We start from the raw sequence: 13,388 nt of genomic DNA, 5'->3' as shown, positions 1-13,388 counted from the left end.
CGCGCTCTTCACATCCATTTGGTACAGCTTGAATTTGAGGATGCAAGCTACACCAAGTAACAATCTGATGGACTCAAGTCTAGCAACTGGGGCAAACGTTTCATCAAAGTCTACACCTTCAATCTGAGTGTAGCCTTGAGCAACAAGTCTGGCCTTGTTTCTGGTTATAACACCTTCTTCATTGGTTTTGTTCTTGAAGATCCACTTGGTGCCAATCACATTAGTTCCCTCGGGTCTCGGAACTAGCTCCCAGACTTCATTCCTTTTGAATTGCTCCAATTCTTCTTGCATAGCATTGATCCAGAACTCATCAGTCAGTGCCTCTTTCACATTCTTGGGCTCAATTTTGGAGACAAAACATGAGTTGGAGACAATCTCAATCTCCCTTGATCTTGTAGTGACTCCTCTGTTTGGATCTCCTATAATCAGCTCCTTGGGGTGCATCTTCTGGATTCTAATGGAGGGTCTCTTGTCAGGTTGATTGATGTTTGGTTCATCTGTAGCAGAATCAGAGTTTTCTGCATTCTCTGCACTGTTAGCTGTATCTGCTACATTGTCTCCTGATGTTCTGACATCTTCTTCGACATCCTTCTTTCTTGTTGGAGTTAGATCATCAACAACCACATTGATGGATTCCATCACAGTTCTGGTTCTGGAATTGAATACTCTATATGCTCTGCTGTTTGTAGAGTATCCCAGGAATATTCCTGCATCACTCTTGGGATCCATCTTTCTCCTTTGCTCTCTATCTGCCAAAATGTAACATGGACTTCCAAAGATGTGAAAGTGCTTGACAGTTGGCTTCCTCCCTTTCCAGATTTCATACAGTGTGGTTGGAGTCCCTCTTCTAAGTGTGACTCTGTTGTGGATGTAGCATGCTGTGTTCATGGCTTCAGCCCAGAGATTATAGGGAAGTTCTTTGGCATGAAGCATGACCCTAGCAGCCTCTTGCAAAGTCCTGTTTTTCCTTTCGACTATGCCATTTTGTTGAGGTGTAATGGCTGCAGAGAACTCATGAGTGATGCCTTCAGATGTGCAGAATTCAGTAAACCTGCTGTTTTCAAACTCTCTGCCATGGTCACTCCTGATTCTCTTGATGACACAGTCTTTTTCTCTTTGAAGTCTTAGGCTCAACTCCTTGAATACTTCAAAGGTGTCTGATTTCTCTCTGATAAAGTTGACCCAGGTAAATCTGGAGAAATCATCCACAACATAGGCATACCTCTTTCCTCCAAGGCTTTCAACTTGCATAGGCCCCATCAAGTCCATGTGAAGTAGTTCCAGCACCCTGGAAGTGGTCTGATGTTGAAGCTTCTGGTGGGACATCTTGACTTGCTTTCCAATCTGACATTCACCACAAATTCTGCCTTCTTCTATTTTCAGATTGGGAATGCCTCTAACAGCACCTTTGTCAATGATTTTCTTCATGCCTCTTAAGTGCAGATGTCCAAATCTTTGATGCCATATTCTGACTTCATCTTCTTTGGAGGATAGACATGTGGGGGAGTAACTGGTTTCTTGAGGTGTCCATAGGTAACAGTTGTCCTTTGATCTGCTGCCCTTCATTAGAACTTCACTCTTCTCATTTGTCACCAAGCATTCTGACTTTGTGAAGTTTACATTGAATCCTTCATCACACAGCTGACTGATGCTGATCAGATTTGCAGTCAGTCCCTTCACCAGCAGTACTTTGTTCAGACTAGGAAGTCCATCATGGACTAGCTTTCCCATTCCAATGATCTTTCCTTTAGAGCCATCTCCAAATGTCACATAGCTAGTGGAGCAGGGCTCAATGTTCACCAGGAATTCTTTAACTCCTGTCATGTGTCTAGAACAGCCGCTATCTAGGTACCAGTCTTCCTTAGCTGATGCTCTAAGTGAAGTATGAACAACAAGACTGACAGTCTTGTGTTTTGGAACCCACATCATCTTCTGTCTGCTGCTGCTACTTTGAGTTCCATGATGTGGATGGCCATGTAGATGATAGCAAAAGGGCTTTATGTGACCATACTTGCCACAGTAGTGACACCTCCACTTCTTTCTTTTCCTTCTTTTACTCTTTTTCTGCTGCGTTCCATGATGTCGAGACCGATGTTGTGACATCGTGGCTCCAGTGCTGATTTTGGCAGGAACAAATTCTGTCATGGTTATTCTGCCAGCAGATTTATGACTAAATCCAAGTCCTCTCTGGTTTCCAGCATTCTTCCCAAGCTGTAGCACTTCATCAAGCATATCTGAGCCTTTATTCAGCATCTTTATTGATTTTGTCATGTTGTCCAGTTTAGAGTTCAGACAACCAACTTCTCCTTTAAGCTCAGATATCTCCTCTTCATGTGCCTCTTTCTCAGCCTCCAGATTTGCAATGACCTTCTTCAGTTGTGCTTCTTGCTGAAGAATCTTCTCACTTTTGATGCATAGTTATCTATAGGATATAGCAAGCTCATCAAAAGTGATTTCACTATCTGTATCGCTTGAATCTTCAGCAGATTCAAATCTCCCAGTGAGTGCATTCACATCTCTGTCAGAATCACTTTCTTGTTCACTCTCTGCATCATCAGACCGACATACAGAAAGTCCTTTCCTCTGCTTCTTGAGATGAGTGGGACATTCAGCTTTGATGTGTCCAAAGCCTTCACACCCACGGCATTGAATTCCTTTGCTGTGACTGGGCTTTTCATCTGACCTTTTCTGGTATTCACTACCTTTCCTGATGTCGAAAGGGATGTTCTGGACATGTGGTTTCTGCCTCCTGTCCATTCTGTTCAGCACTTTGTTGAACTGTTTTCCAAGGAGCACAACTGCATTAGTCAGACCTTCATCAGTATCCAGGTCATACTCATCTTCTTCTCCTTCATCATTTGACACGAACGCCAAGTTCTTGCTCTTCTTTTCAGCCCTATCCGAGAGTCCTAGCTCAAAGGTTTGAAGGGAACCAATGAGTTCATCTACTCTCATGTTGCAAATGTCTTGGGCCTCCTCTATTGCAGTGACTTTCATGTCAAATCTCTTAGGCAAAGATCTGAGGATCTTTCTCACCAGCTTTTCATCTGTCATTCTTTCTCCCAAGGCAGTGCAAGCATTGGCAATTTCAAGAATGTTCATGTGGAAGTCATGAATACACTCTTCCTCCTTCATCTTCAGATTTTCGAATTTTGTTGCCAATAGTTGCAATCTGGACATCTTCACTTTGGAGGTTCCTTCATGAGTGGTTTTCAGGATCTCCCATGCATCCTTGGCCACTGTGCATGTGTTGATCAATCTGAAGATATTCTTGTCAACTCCATTGAATAGAGCATTCACAGCTTTGGAGTTTCCAAGTGCCAATTCGTCTTCTTCTTTTGTCCAGTCTTCTTCTGGCTTCAATTCGTCAGTGGGCTTTCCTTCTGTGTCCAGAATCTTGGGATGTTCCCAGCCTTTGATGACAGCTTTCCAAGTTCTGCTATCCAGTGATTTGAGGAAGGCCACCATCCTAGCTTTCCAGTATTCATAGTTGGTTCCATCCAGAATTGGTGGTCTGTTCACTGGTCCTCCTTCTTTCTCCATGTTCATCAGAATTTATCTCCCTAGATCTCACTCAGTGATTTCGAGTGCCTGCTCTGATACCAATTGAAATTCTGATACTGGGGACAGATGTCGTACCGGATGTCACGACATCACGCTTCAGAACATGCAGATTGTATTTGACTGTATGAACAGATTAAACAAGTAAATAACACAAGAGAATTGTTAACCCAGTTCGGTGCAACCTCACCTACATCTGGGGGCTACCAAGCCAGGGAGGAAATCCACTAAAATAGTGTTAGTTCGAAGATCTAACAGCCACTGTTTACAACCTTCTCACCTAACCACTACCCGTGCGACCTCTACCTAAGAGCCACTCTTAGATATGAGAAACCCCGCTCACTCCCTCTCAAACACTCTCCCGTGTTTACAATTAATTCAAATACTCACCAGAGATTGCTCTCTGAACAATAGAGATCAACTCTACACAAACTACAGAGATCAACTCTACACAAACTATAGAGATCAACTCTACACACTCAGGTCCAACACTTGATGTTAGGATAACATCAAGGTGGCTCACAAAAGACTCAAGTCCCAAAACTCACAAAATAACTCTTCAATCCCGGACTTGGTACAGAACTCGTGCAGCCTTCATGTTTATATAGCAGTGTGCGTTTCTGGGCTGCAACTACTTGTGCTGGATGAGATCTATCACTTTCCTGAAAATCTGCACTTAAAGATCTAAAAGATACAGTTTGATCTTTTAGTTTTTATCTTTAATCTTTAATCCCTGAACGAACTCTTCTAGTTTGTAATTCGAACTTTAATTATCTTTTAATTCGTTCCTAAAGATAGATCATCTTATCTCTTGCTAACTGCACAATAATCTTTTAAAGATATAACAGATTTATATGTCCAGTATTTTCGGGCCAGATGTCCTGGACATCGTATCCGACATCGTGGATGCTTCCATTCTTCATTTGACTTTTATCTTGCCTTCCAGTATTTTCGGGCAGGATGTCCTGGACATTGTATCCGACATCGTGGATCCTGCAGCTTCAATGCTTTTAGCAATTCCAGTATTTTCGAGCAGGATGTCCTGGACATTGTATCCGACATCGTGAATCCTGCAGCTTCAATTCTTCATTTGACATTTCATCTTGCCTTGTGCATTGTGCAGCCCGATCTTATTCTTTGACATAACGTTGGACATCATGTGCAGCAACTCCAGCTTTCCTTCATTGTCTAAGTGCTTATGTTTTAACAAAATCTTAGCCAATCTTTTAAAACTCAGTAGAGCTAAGCACTAACAAATCTGTCCTCTTGTAGACCTTGTTCCTTCATTTCATGCCAGTTGAAATTAATTGAGTTAGAAACGCAAATTGCTTCTAGCTGAAGTATATTTCTAATAGAAACACTATTAGAAATGTAACATGGTAAATTTATAACTTTAAATGTTATTTTTGTGTGGCATTTCAGCAGAGTATACAACTTCATCAAAGGTGAATGAATGTGGCTCGAAAGGAAGAACCATTCCTTTTTTCTTTCCATGCATGTCTGGACTCCAGTACAAGAGAATGACCTCTTCCTGAACTTTGTGCGAGACATTTGAAAAAGTGTTCAACATCTTGGGGTATATTATGAATTGTTGATACTCAAAGAGTATGCTTGATATTGAGTATTCATGAGTGATTTATAAGTGTAAAATAGCTTACCTATGCATGGTAATTCAATATCTGCTATGGTTCCTTCGTTAGATGATTCATCTTCAGTTATTGTTTCTTGTGGCTTATCAAATGTTGCATGGACATTCAGATGCATACTTATTAATAAAACTTGCTTGCATTGCTTTTCTGAAAGTGATAAAATTTTCATTTATTTTTCTAGCTATAGAAAACTACATCCTATCATTCTATATAAACAAGAACAAATAATAAAAATTAGGCATGAATAGAACAAGAGAGCAGGGGAATAAAAGAGAAAAGAGTTTTCAAAATCCATATACAAGTCATCCACACCCACCTTTGTTTCATTAATGGAATTTTGTTGATTCGAGCTAAGTTCCATAATTTATAAGTACAAATGATTTGAAAAGTAGTCATGGCCAAGGAATTGAAGAGCAAGACCAAACATCACATTTAAAAGGAACACACGAGACTCCACATATTCAACTCCAATGCCCCTAAGCCTAACCAATACCAATATGAATATGTGAAGAACGCACAAGACTCCAGATATTCAACTCCTAAATTGTGGGTAACTTGTAATTGGAGAGCAAAAAAAATTAGAATCACACTTCTACTAACCAAAATTATACAAATTCTGAAGTTGTGAGTTCAAGAAATTACGTTGTGACAACTGTTTGAAAGAAATTCATTGACCAAGGTAGCATTCTACCCATACATTAAATGTGAAATCTAGTAACCCCCAATCCACCAGCTTTTGATATCCCATGTTTCATTGACAATGAAATGCAGAAGCATTACCTTAGGTTTGTTTAGTATGATAGAAATGCAACAATTTTTTTGTCACATGTTCATGTTAATCGAACTTACTTTTTGACAGAATGAAACCACCGAATGCATCAACTGTGATAATTGCAAAGGCTCCAAATGTGTTGGCAACAATCATGTTCAAGAACTTGCACAAAATTCAAGAACTCACATCGTAAGTAACACGAAAATTAGTAGAAGCAACAACATTCGCATGCTCCTAACTATTTAAAGTAGTTTCTTTAGATGTGATCATTTGGATCAGATCCAATAACATAGTAGGTGAGGAATACCCAAACACCAACCTCCACAAAAATCAACAATTATACATTTTTTATACTTTTATGAATATCAACAGCAATGGTTCTAAAACAAAACCATTTGACTTCCCTATTTTTGCCTTTCCGCTTGATCGCTACATTTGAAGTTCAAAGCCGCAGTCGTAGGCTTAACATTGGACTTTGTAGAATTGAAAGCTTGGTTCATCCTATATAAACCTTATTATGTTACTCTCAGATCAGAATGAAATAAAACAAAAGATTAATCGTTACATATGTCAACAAACTTGTTTGCTTCTTGAATTCCTCTGGAAGCTGTTTTTGAAGCAAAAAGCTGGGATTCTGCACCCTTTCTTACTTTTGATGCATTTTCAGTATGAAAAATTAAAACCACGTATGATTGAGTCAATATGAATCATATAATATAACTGGAGAGAGTGAATCTGAAGCATTCCTAGTATAACAATTCCAACTGAGAAACATCAAATACATCTTGCTTTCACGAATAAGTTTCTTTGCACTTTTAGAAACCTGCACATAGAGGCCCATAAATTAACGGTTATAGCTGCCAATTCAGAAGCAAGCCATATAGCACAGAAATTATAATTAAAAATAATGAAATTAAATTGTTACCTCTTTGGTAGTTTTGCTAGCTAAACAAGTAGTTGGTGTTGCAAGTTTTCATGAATTCTTTTCCATTTGTACAATAAACTATCAATCAAAGATGAATTCCACAAAAGTTGGCCTAAAATTATTCTAAATTAGGTTCCACTCACGAAGAATATAAGGCGTATGAAATAATAAATTATCAGAATAAAGAAGAAAGTTCTGATAATTAGGTTCCACTCACTGTTGCAAAGTAATTGTGCAAGAAAAGTGATGCACTATTACAATTTAGCAGCTTTGATTCTTTTCTATGCGGGCAACAACCCCCTTCAACTCCAGGATCCAGCTGTTAGTCACAGAAAATTATGAGGTTGTCATTTCATATCATGCACAATAGAGATATCCATGTTACAAGGTCATTGCACTTACACTCATTCTCAGCCATGTAAGACCACTGATAAGCTATTCCTTCTTCAGCTTCCTTTGAAGCATCGAAGATAATTTGGTTTGACCATGCTGGTACTGCTTCTACCGGTTTTGGATTCATTTTAATAAAATTCCTTTCTTTTAGCTCTTTAAAAAAATATAGATTCAGAGGAATGTATTAAGAGATTTAAATGCTCGAACTATTTTCATTAAATCCAAACAAAAATAGAATATATATCAGTGCTTCATCTAAATTCATTCTCTAATAGTGCTTCATCTAAATTATCCTTCCAGCAACCACCATTGTTTGTCAAGCACTCATTTGTCTCCACATCTGCCCAATAAAGTATGCCAGTCAAAAAGAATCAGGTCACAAAGTATATTTTGGTTGTATGAATAAAAAAATAGAAGTAAACACTTGCCACTACTCAAGCAAACAACTAGTTCAGTAGTCTCTTGAAACCCATAACATATAGCATTAAGAACAACACCTTTCTCCAATTTTCCTAGAAAGATTCTATTTAGAATTGGAACTCCAAATGACTACCTATCACAAGAGCATAGAGTACAAACCTCGATATTGTCGATTATTGACAACAACAGTAGGCAATACAACAACATGACCTCGCGATCCCTTTCCAATCTACCAAAACTAATATTGTTGATTATCAGTATTGGCATTTGGATCTCCCATGCACTTTTCAATGTTTTTGATATTAAGGCCTACAAATATTGAAGTAACGCAATAGTGCAATTACCTGGTTCATGTACATGTTGAAAGTATCAATAGAAAAATAATTAATATATATATATATGTGTGTGTGTGTGTGTGTGTGTGTGTGTGTGTGTGTATATATTTGCAAGTTATTCAAGAGAGACATATTTGATGGAATGGGTCCCTGTAGTCCACTTCCATGTAGGATCTTTACACATTTACATTGATAAGAATATGGAACTGGAAAATAATATAGCCAAATTCCTATTGGAATTTTGATAAGAAAAATGAAGGAAGAAATGAAAGGAAGCACATACAAATGCTTGTCCATCTTCCAAAAATGGATTGAAAAACAATTCCTATTCTCTCCAAGCCTACGAGCCTATTACCTATAGAGTATGACTTAACTGACCTGCCCCCCAAAATATACCCCCCACCAAATGGATAAAAAACCAACTCCGGTTTCATCAGTTTGAACAATTTCTTACCAAAATGTCAAAAACCACCTTAAATCACTTACTCTTCTTAATGTGTCATTGGCATATTTGACGAAAGCTTTGGAAGGATTTTCCCTAGGTGGAGCCCAAACACGAGTAGACCTTCGGACCATAGAGTCATCCTGGGCAACCTTATGCACCAAATCCTTTGAACTTTTCTGCAGTTCAGAGCTATAAACATACAACAAAAAAGGAAAGAATCTCACAAGTCAAGAGGAAAATGATGATACAAAGTAAAATCTTAAGCAATTAAGCATAGAGATAGCTTTCAATCAAGTAAGCATTGTGTGAAATGAAACCAAGGAGGGGAAAGTTATATATATCCTATGAAAGTCAAGATGAAACAAAACTAACTCACCATATTCTATTATAATATTTTTCCAATTGTTTATGCAGTGACCTTTCCCTTACACCTTTGCAATTCAGTGAACTCATCAATGCATAAAGCTATTCAAGCATGGCGACTGAAAATTAGAAAATATATAATTGTAGAAAATGCATATATAGCAGGCTATATGAATGAAGTACCTCTTCTTGGCTACTGTAGACTCCTGATACCTTGGAGTCAGAACTTTCAACAAATATCCTCCCATCACGGTGAAACCACCAATACCTATTATAATATTTGTCCTTACCTAAGGGACTTGTACGAATTTGCCATTTCTCCATCTCCCAATCAAAATATTCACTCTGTAAAAAATAACTTCAATAAAACATCAACTTCAAATAATCTAATGCAACAAAACAATTGAATTAGGCACACAATTTGCATCCTCTTTTCTCTGATTCATCCTTATGACCCCCTGGTTGTTTCTTTGATTCCTTTATGGATACTTCTACAATTTCTGCTATTCTATTCAGCTCCAAATTGAAATTTTTAGCCTTTATTTTTGAATCAATGTATGAATGCTTCATCCCACTATTAATATATGTTTAAAAAATTTAAATACAACAATAACCCCCAAAGAGAGAAAATGTGATTTGTAGATATACAAAAAGGAATGCAGATACAACACACAAGTCCATTTATCCATCACAACACTACCAAAAAGAATATACTTGAAGGACACTAACCTTCTTCTGTATTTTTTCCAGAACAGCTGCAGAGTATTCATCATCACCTTTGATGAGCACTAGTAAGAGTACTACATGAGATTCCACTAGAAGAACTACATTGCTTTCCTTGTGGCTAATTGCATTTTCAAAATCTTTGAGAGAGTAAGGAGACAACCGCAACAGTTTACCAAAAGACATAAAAAAATCCTAAAGCATTAAGAGATCCCCTACACAATAAATTGGAACATTAAAGTCTCTTCATGGACAAGGACGACTACTCAAAACAAGATCATCTAGACTAGGCTTCACTAATAGATCATGAGTTGGATATTTGATTAACTCTTCCTGAACATAATAGATTTGAAACAACAAAATCATAATTTTTTTTAACAAAAACAGAAATTATAATATTTGAGTGTTCTTGTACTCTTTTCTTTCTTACTTTTTTTAGGAAACATAAAGGAAGCTGAAACAACCACCTCTCTATTTCTACTTTACCTCATTTTTTCTTTTTTTGGTGCAGACCACAAGCCTATCTTTTGAAAATAATATATCCAAATTCCTATTGAAAGTTACAAGAGACAACCAAATTATCACCTCAAACTTGGTTTCCCAAGGTCTTACAAGGTCTGCAAGTTGATTAGTTTCCCAAGCTCAGTTGGAACATCACCTCAAACTTGGTTTGGTTCAATCATCTTATTAGAATGTTGATAAGAAAAATGCACTAGCATTAGTAAGGATGACAAATGACATACTACCACACACCATCAAAGTATACCTCATTGTTGAGGATTTCAATAAATATGATAATATGTACGACATATATGAATGAATTAAATTAAAGCTTCAAACATTCAGGTATGTGAGAGAAGTAATATTTCATAAATGCTTTGGAATTTCCCTAGATAACCGATTCACAAGAACAGAGTTGCATACAATTGTAGTTCAATATGTAATTACTAGAAAATAAGAACAATAAAATGAAAAGTTTGCAGTAGTTAGAAATAACCTAGACTCACATTCAAGTTAGGTTTAGAGAAGCCCTTTCCTCTGGAATTGTGTCGTGAAGCAATTGTAAGCAGAATCTCTGTCCATAAACAATGACAGAACATTTTGAAGAAAGCTAGGTTCATCGATCTCAACTGCACTCAATCAGTGTGCCACAACAAAAACACTTATCCTATGGGGATAAGTACAAATTGCAACCCGAAAAAATTGCACAATGATTAAGGTCAACAAAATATGAAGACAAACTTATATAATAATGTTGAATTAAATGTCATGACCATAATTATTCATGAAACATAAACAATGAAAATGTTAAGTTCGAAACAATAAACTTCCTATGTCATCTAAACTTGTGTAACATCCTTCTTTTGAACTTGTAGAAAATAGGCTGCCCATTTCTTGCGTAGTATCGTCATGGTGTCACTGTCTAATGGTGTTCCATCAGAAAACCACTACAAATTGGTAAAAATTAAATCAGGTAAGTACATCAACCAGTAGGGTAGGATTTGATACGAACAAAGTCATTAGTTATTGTAATAGTATGCATACCTTGTGTAGTTCATTCTTCAAACCGCCGCTGACTATGCACCACATCCAATGCATCACATAATATCCACACTCATAGCCTCCAGCTTGTACATGACTCTACATGCAATATCAAAATACCCAATTAAAGTTGGTCATTTTTTGGCAACCATGGTACGATTTTCAAATGCCTATTAATGAAATAATGACATACCTTTGGTTCAATCCATTAAGGTGCAGGTGCATTTGCCTCGCCTTCGAAAGTAGTCGATATTTTCTTCATTACACTAATTTAGAAAATAACAAAAAACATATATAACATAAAATTTTATTTGCTAAACTACAAGTGCTAAACCGGAAAATTTTATATGCTTGGTAGTTACCTGTTAACTGCGGCCTTAATGTGAAGATCAGGCTTTTTCCGTAGAGAACAAAACCAAACTACACTATTCTCTCGTGGACACAAAACGAGAAGTTGCCAATGTGTCTTGAAGTCAACATAATGAAATTAACCAACTTTTAATGCAAACTTTTTGACAATAGTAACATGAATTTACTTACTGATTCAAGTAAGGTCCTAAGTACACTTCTCGATGTGATTCCTTGACCCAACTTTCTATGTATTGTTCACATTCTTCACATCTATCCTTTGCGTGGTGTATAGACTGGGGCTCAAGGAAACCATAAGCTGGAGCAAAACCTATGCTTGTACTCCAATAATTCATAAACCTTTTTGAAACAGGGTAAAGAATATTATATTGTTAGTCAAATATTTTAAAGATAATTACTTATGACTTACATTACGAGATATAATTTACTTACATCATCCACAGTTGTAATATAGATATGTTTAAGAATTTGTCGCCTAAAATGATTTCAGTAACATCTGCATGTGCGATGAAGAAACCATTTTTGGAATTAAGTATCCCAAATTTCACCCCGTCCCACGACAACTCGATAGCCTTTTGATAAACGTCGTACAGACTCTTAACCAATTCTCCCAGGGGATCAACTGCACCCACTGCAGTGCCCATTTGAGGTTAGCCAACCAACTTGGGGGGAGGCTTCTGTGAATAAAAAATGGTTAATGATAATAAAAATTAGTGTACATGTAATTGATAATGACAAAAAATAAAATGGATTGATAGGAAAAAGAAATAACCTCATCAGATACTTTTTTCACAAGATGGGTCGGCCATGCAACGAATGTTCCAACGGCCTGGCTGACAAACCGAACCTCTAATGTAGGATAAGGGACCAGAGCTTCTCTGTGGTAAACTGTGACAACATTCACCCTAAGCACATCATCTGCATAAGGTGTTAGAGTTTGTGGTCTTAGTTCCTTTGTCCCACATCGCTTAGTCTGTAAAACTTGTGTGGTCTTAGTCCCACATCGCTTGGTTTGTAAAAACTTGTGTCTCATTAGTGTTATATATAGAGACACCTTGTAAGCCTTTATGTGCAAGTAATAAAAAGTTCTCCTAGTGTAGCCGTGGACGTAGGCACATACATTGTGTGCTGAACCACGTTAAACTATGTGTCTTTTTCTTTCTTCCCTTTATTTCTTTCTCTTCTTTTATTGCTCTATACTAACAACTGGTATCAAGAGCTTTTGGTTACTCCACGGGATTTCCTTAGTTTAAAGGAATTAGTGGGAGTCTTCTCAGTTTAGAGGAGGCAGTGGGAGCAATGGCATTAGAAGAGGGGAAGGTGAAGATCGAGAAGTTCGATGGCAGAGATTTCAGCTTTTGGAAGATGCAGATAGAAAATTATCTATATTAGAAGAAGCTGTATCAGCCCTTATCAGGGGTTAAGCCAGAAGACATGAAGCAAGAAGAATGGAACTTGCTAGATCGACAGGCTCTTGGCGTGATCAGATTGACATTAGCCAAGAACGTCGCGTTCAACATCGTGAACGAGAAGACTACTACAGGCTTAATGAAGGCATTATCAGATATGTACGAGAAGCCGTCAGCAGCCAACAAAGTATACTTGATGCGCCGGTTGTTCAACCTCAAGATGGGAGAAGGTATCTCTGTAACTGATCATATTAATGAGTTTAATACTATTCTTGCCCAATTGGAATTTGTGCAGATTAAATTTGAGGATGAGGTGAAGGCATTGATTCTATTGTCATCACTACCGGATAGTTGGGCTGCAACTGTTACTGCAGTTAGTAGTTCTACAAGGGAGAACACATTAAAGCTTAGTGACATCCGTGACTTGCTCTTGAGTGAAGATGTTCGCAAGAGAGATTCAGGAGAATCTTCTAGTCATGTTT

The 13,388-nt window shown here is 37.5% G+C and overlaps 1 protein-coding gene and 1 long non-coding RNA gene across 2 annotated transcripts; both read right to left on the bottom strand.

Annotated features, from left to right (window-relative positions):
- Positions 1-7,551: 7,551 nt before the first annotated feature.
- Positions 7,552-9,772, bottom strand: LOC114371741 (DDT domain-containing protein DDB_G0282237-like). Its single transcript, XM_028329090.1, has 6 exons — positions 9,593-9,772; positions 9,047-9,208; positions 8,877-8,965; positions 8,542-8,689; positions 7,880-7,949; positions 7,552-7,640 (listed from the first exon to the last, which is right to left on the bottom strand). Exons 1-6 carry the CDS (start codon positions 9,770-9,772, stop codon positions 7,552-7,554), a joined length of 738 nt encoding a protein of 245 aa, XP_028184891.1.
- Positions 9,773-10,860: 1,088 nt separating this feature from the next.
- LOC114369977 lies at positions 10,861-12,418 on the bottom strand. The gene is made up of 6 exons (XR_003657745.1): positions 12,270-12,418; positions 11,930-12,174; positions 11,491-11,836; positions 11,322-11,394; positions 11,132-11,227; positions 10,861-11,034 (listed from the first exon to the last, which is right to left on the bottom strand). It is a non-coding gene; the product is annotated as an uncharacterized LOC114369977 (long non-coding RNA).
- Between the last annotated feature and the right edge of the window lie 970 nt (positions 12,419-13,388).

This window comes from Glycine soja, chromosome 10 (genome assembly GCF_004193775.1).
Source record: "Glycine soja cultivar W05 chromosome 10, ASM419377v2, whole genome shotgun sequence".
In the NCBI taxonomy this organism is placed as follows: domain Eukaryota; kingdom Viridiplantae; phylum Streptophyta; class Magnoliopsida; order Fabales; family Fabaceae; genus Glycine; species Glycine soja.
Note: the sequence above shows the minus strand (reverse complement) of the source record. Positions and strands in the feature narration are given on the sequence as shown.